This window comes from Kryptolebias marmoratus, linkage group LG10 (assembly GCF_001649575.2).
Source record: "Kryptolebias marmoratus isolate JLee-2015 linkage group LG10, ASM164957v2, whole genome shotgun sequence".
In the NCBI taxonomy this organism is placed as follows: domain Eukaryota; kingdom Metazoa; phylum Chordata; class Actinopteri; order Cyprinodontiformes; family Rivulidae; genus Kryptolebias; species Kryptolebias marmoratus.
Window position 1 is genome coordinate 22,535,815 of NC_051439.1, and position 5,089 is coordinate 22,540,903.

The 5,089-nt window shown below is 43.8% G+C and overlaps 2 protein-coding genes across 2 annotated transcripts in view; one reads left to right on the top strand and one right to left on the bottom strand.

The window, feature by feature from the left end:
- ankrd9 (ankyrin repeat domain 9) overlaps nucleotides 1-760 on the bottom strand; it is a 15,209-nt gene extending 14,449 nt beyond the window's left edge. The window contains exon 1 of the mRNA XM_025010966.2: nucleotides 11-760. Within this exon, the coding sequence (XP_024866734.1) occupies nucleotides 11-673 (663 nt within the window). The 5' untranslated portion in view covers nucleotides 674-760. The remainder of the gene's footprint in view (nucleotides 1-10) is intronic.
- The window catches only part of rcor1 (REST corepressor 1), a gene marked incomplete in the record, with an annotated part of 12,432 nt that extends 8,294 nt beyond the window's left edge, over nucleotides 1-4,138 (top strand). The window contains 5 exon segments of the mRNA XM_025010964.2: nucleotides 2,543-2,579; nucleotides 2,666-2,743; nucleotides 2,831-2,888; nucleotides 3,344-3,609; nucleotides 3,683-4,138. Coding sequence (XP_024866732.1) covers nucleotides 2,543-2,579; nucleotides 2,666-2,743; nucleotides 2,831-2,888; nucleotides 3,344-3,609; nucleotides 3,683-3,727 — 484 coding nt within the window.
- Between the last annotated feature and the right edge of the window lie 951 nt (nucleotides 4,139-5,089).

Sequence of the window (5,089 nt, forward strand, 5' to 3'; positions counted from 1 at the left end):
GCGGCTCGTCCTGCAGCCGGGGCAGCCGCGGCGGCTCGGACAGGAACAGCAGCAGCAGGTCCAGGCAGCGCTGCGCGTCCCGCCGCGCTGCCGCGTCGCACGAGACCAGTTTCTGCAGCGCCACGTCGAGCGCGTCGGGTCGCGCGCCGTGCAGCAGGAGGTGCAGCAGGCAGGTGGGGTGCGACAGCTCCACCGCCAGCTGCACCGCGCTCTTCCCCGCGTCTGCGAAGTGAGGACAGCCGCCGCAGCCGTCCAGGTACTCGCGCCGCTCGCGCGCCCCCCCGCAGTCCTTCAGGACCTCCAGCATCATGCGCAGGATGGCCACGCGCTTGTAGCGCACCGCCACGTTCAGGTGCGGCGCGCTCTGGCCGCAGCGGCAGGAGCTGCAGGAGCTGCAGCTCGGCGCCGCGACGGCGCTCACCGAGTACCTGCCGAGGAGGTCGCGTGCATAGTCCTGGTGGTCGTGCACGAGAGCGTAGAGCAGCGCCTCGGAGGGCAGGAAGGCTCGCGGGCGGCCGTCGTTCCAGCAGAGGACCTCCATGCTGCGCATGTCCTCCAGCAGCCAGACCGGCAGCCGCTCCCGCACCGCGCGGTAGAAGGAGAAGGCCGTGCGCTCACAGTGCCGCTGGGACGGGGACAGGGTGTCCAGCGGAGAGGACAGCACCCACGGCATCGGGGGACACCAGAGGGGGACACCAGAGGACTGCCGGGCCTTAGAAACACCAGAAGGATGAGCTCTCAGTCAAACATTTGGGCTCAGCTGTTCCACAGTTTTATAGCCCCCCCCCCACACACACACACACACACACACACACTCACTCACAGACCGCCCCCCCCCCACCTCCTCGTGTGTTCATGTTTATCAGGCTGGCACACAGAGGACAGATCAGGTGTCCCACATAGAGAACATACTGGTCTCCAGCTTCCAACCCGGACAGTAAATAAAAATACACCTCAGTCAAAACACAACTTCTGCAGGAGACACCCCAATAAAAACACACCTTACAGCGGGCGACGGTGTAGTTACCTGTCTGTTTGACTGACACCCAGAAAGCAATAACTGCATCTGAAATTAAACCTGACATGGTAGTAGCTGAGAGTGATCCCCAACAAACACATCACACACCGTCTTTACCTAAAACCTCGGCTGGTGGGTGATATGCATTCCTTCAGGGAACGCTGGCAGACGTTTATACTTACTGTAGTTTCAATTAAACAGCAATTTTTTCCGCTCAGATCGGTGTTAAGATGGTTTAAATAGCTGCTAATTCTAATTTTTAATGTTACTTTTTCTGTATAATGCTGCTGCTTCTGATCAGAGCCGACAGCGTTCCCCAAATGATGGACTGCGGGCCAGATTTGGACCCAAATGAAGTCTTATCTGGACCCGGATTTAACTAAAAACACTCCGAATTTCTAATTTTTCAGCCACAGGCTCCAAAGGCCGCTCAGACTGAGTGATGACTATTAAAACAGATTATTTACAACAGTTAAACAGAACCTTCTCAATAATAGCACTTTCAGAGACATGGCTTAATGATTCAAACATAGATAATATTTATTTTGACGGGTATGAGTTATATTATAAGAACAGGAGCAATAAAAGGGGAGGTGGAGTTGCTCTATTAGTTAATAAAGAAATAAAATGTAAAATCATTCATAAAATGTCTTGGACTATAGATAATATTATGGAAATAATAACAATTGAGATAATAAATAAGATTTCTAAAAACATTATTATAAGTTGTGTATATCGATCACCTGAATCGAACATAGATTTTTTTACAGATAAAATTATAAACGTCTTTGAGAGGAGTTGTAATAAAAACATTGTTTTGTGTGGGGACTTTAACATTGACCTGGCAAATAAAACTGACTCAAATCACATTGTTACATTCATAAACTCAATGCACAGTTTAAATCTTTATCCAATGATATCAAGACCAACAAGAATCACATCCCACAATGCTACAGTAATTGATAATATTTTTACAAATATAACAAACAGAGAGATAATGGGTGGTATTTTGATTACTGATGTAAGTGATCACTTACCAATTTTTACAATTTATAAAGATGTTCAAAGTAGTACAAAAGACATTATAATCAAGGAAAAAATAATAGACACATCAAGAAAAGCTTTGGATAAATTAAAAGACGATTTAAAAAAACAGAACTGGAAGAACGTATATGTTGATGATGTGAACAAAGCATATGATGTGTTTATGAATATTGTAGAAGATTTGTATGGAAAAAATTGTGTAAAAAACAATTATACAAAAAACAATACTGTCAACAAACCATGGATGACAAAAGGCTTAAAAAATGCTTGTAAAAAAAAGAATTACTTATATTCATGTTTCTTGAAATTAAGAACAAAAGAATCGGAGGATAAATATAAGAAGTATAAAAACAAGTTAGTTTTTATCATAAGACAGCATAAAAAGAAATATTATAGTGATTTATTAAATAGAAGTAATGGTGATATGAGGGCAACATGGAAAGTAATGAATGGTGTTCTGAAAAATCATAAAAGACNCAGGCAGCTGGACTGTCAGCTGGTGTCCATCAAGAAGCAGGTCTCTGGACCCGTCTCAGTTTGTCTTCACCGGAGACAAACAGGACGACTTGTTTGCTAACTGGTGTCTCTCTTCCTGCCTGTTAGAATCAGACGATCAAACAAACAAACAGCCTTCTGAAGGAGCAGCTCAGCTCCGGAGTGGAGGAGTTCAAGCAGCCCGAGGTAACCGGAACCGCTCGGTTCCTGAGCCAGAACCACTCCGTGTTTCTAGATGTTCCTCTCAGACGTTCCTTTCTTTCTGCTCTTCAGATGAGCCAGAAGTTCAACAACCGTTGGACCACAGAGGAGCAGCTGCTCGCCGTCCAAGGTAAGAGGCGACGCTCCTCAGCTGCCTGCGAGCGGCTCACGATCATCTGTTCCAGTTTGTTCTCCAAACTGAAGCAGGAACGTCAGAACCTGAACGGGTCGAAGTTTCAACATTTTTAGTTTTCTACACAGTTTAGCAGCTTTGTTCTCCTTCATTGGGAACCGGGTGCTTCGACTTTTAGTTCTGCTCATCTTAGCTCACGTTCTGCTCGTCTTAGCTCACGTTCTGCTCGTTTTAGCTCGTCTTAGCTCGTGTTCTCCTCATCTTAGCTCACGTTCTGCTCGTTTTAGCTCGTCTTAGCTCGTGTTCTCCTCATCTTAGCTCACGTTCTGCTCTTTTTAGCTTTCTTACGGATGTAAACTGGAGTATCTGTGATTGTGTTCCTCATGTTCTGGTAGAACCGCAGCAGGTTCTATGTTCTTGTTCCTGAGTCAGCAGCTTCTGTCTCTTTCCAGCCATCAGGAAATACGGGCGGGACTTCCAGGCCATCTCCGACGTGATCGGGAACAAGTCTGTGGTCCAGGTGAAGAACTTCCTGGTGAACTACAGACGGAGGTTCAACCTGGACGAGGTTCTTCAGGAGTGGGAGGCGGAGCAGGAGATGGAAGGAGGAGGAGGAGGAGGAGACGCAGGGGAGAAGGAGAATGAGGAGGAGGAGGAGAAGATCATGGAGGTGTGTTCTGCTGAGGATGAAGGAGCTGCTTCTGAGCAGAGAGTGAAGGTGAGATGGACTTTCAGGCTTTCTTTCGGCTCAAAATAATAAAAATAATAATGATAATGTTATTTTTCTGCAGGACTCAAATCTTCCGGTGCATTCTGAAAAACCTCTGTCCAACTGATCCCCCCCTGACCTCTGACCTCTGAGGGATTTCTTTCATTAATTCGTGTTTTTTTTATCTTTATTTTTTTGTACCGGTCAGGTTTGAGGTTTGACTTCTGGCTCCAGCGTTGTCACGTCTCTCTGAGCCGTTTTATTTGTCTGTTTTTAATCTGTTTCCTTCTTTGTTTGGGGAGTGGGTTCCTTTTTTTTAAGGTTTTACTCTATTTTTAGAAGAAATGCAATAAAGTACATGAATGAATTTTTGTTTCGTCTGTTTTAAAGTTTCCTCTCCGATGTCAGGCCGAGGTTTCTTTTTAAATATTCCTTCTTGTTTTGTTTTTATGACCAGGTGACGGATGTAAACAGAATTTTCTCAGTATTTATAAATATTTTCACATAATTGCACTGAAATAAAGTGTGGTTAACTGAGGAGAAACGGGTTCTCAGACAGAGTGTTTGTTTGTTTTTGTTTTTAAACCAATCAGTAAATTCATAATGAGAGGGGATGGGTCAGTTTTAGTTTCAGACATCTGGACGTCTTTGTCCCCGTCTTCAAACTGATCCGTCTCTTTGGGAGTCAGCTGGACCCGAGGAGGAACCGCACGATTCTCTTCCTGATGTCACTCAAAGAAGCAGCAGGTTTGAGCTAACCAATCAGAAGCTTCCAAATCCATGACATCATCTGAGCCTTCCCAAACTGAACACATCTAATCTTAAGTTAATTAAAAAATAATGAAATCTTATTATCTAGGCATTTAGAAAACAGAAATAACAAAAAAAGTTTATTCTGATTTAATGTCAAACAGTGAGTTTTTTAATATGCTGGATTTAAATATTAAACTGGATTGTCCTTCTACAGGCCTTATTATTAAATTCCTTTAATTTCTTGAACAAATTTCATTGTGACGCTGTTTAATAAAGTTTAAATAATCTTCTAAATTATAGACAAGAAACCAATAAGTGTGTAGATAGTTATAGATTAAAATGTTTATGTATGTAATTGTTTAAATTGGATTAAGTCAGAACTCACAGCAAGAGAGTGGTGAATTTCTGCATCTTTATTTAAAAAAAAAATAGTGTAAAAAACGGAACAAATCAGGATCAAATTCAGGGAGAAAAAGGGGAGAAATATAGCTTTTTTTAAGAATAAATAGGTGTAAAAATATTATAAACAAGAAACATGCAACAATCCTGACTCATTAATCTGAATTTATTTCAAATTGTCGCATTTTTCAATCATGTTTGACTGTTTACAGTGTTTGTAGGAGGCTCTTATTCGGGACATTCACCACCAAGCTGCCCGGGCGGGAGCGCCCTCTGGCGGCCATCTTCACTTTGGGCGGGAGCGCCCTCTGGTGGCCATCTTCTCTTTGGGCGGGAG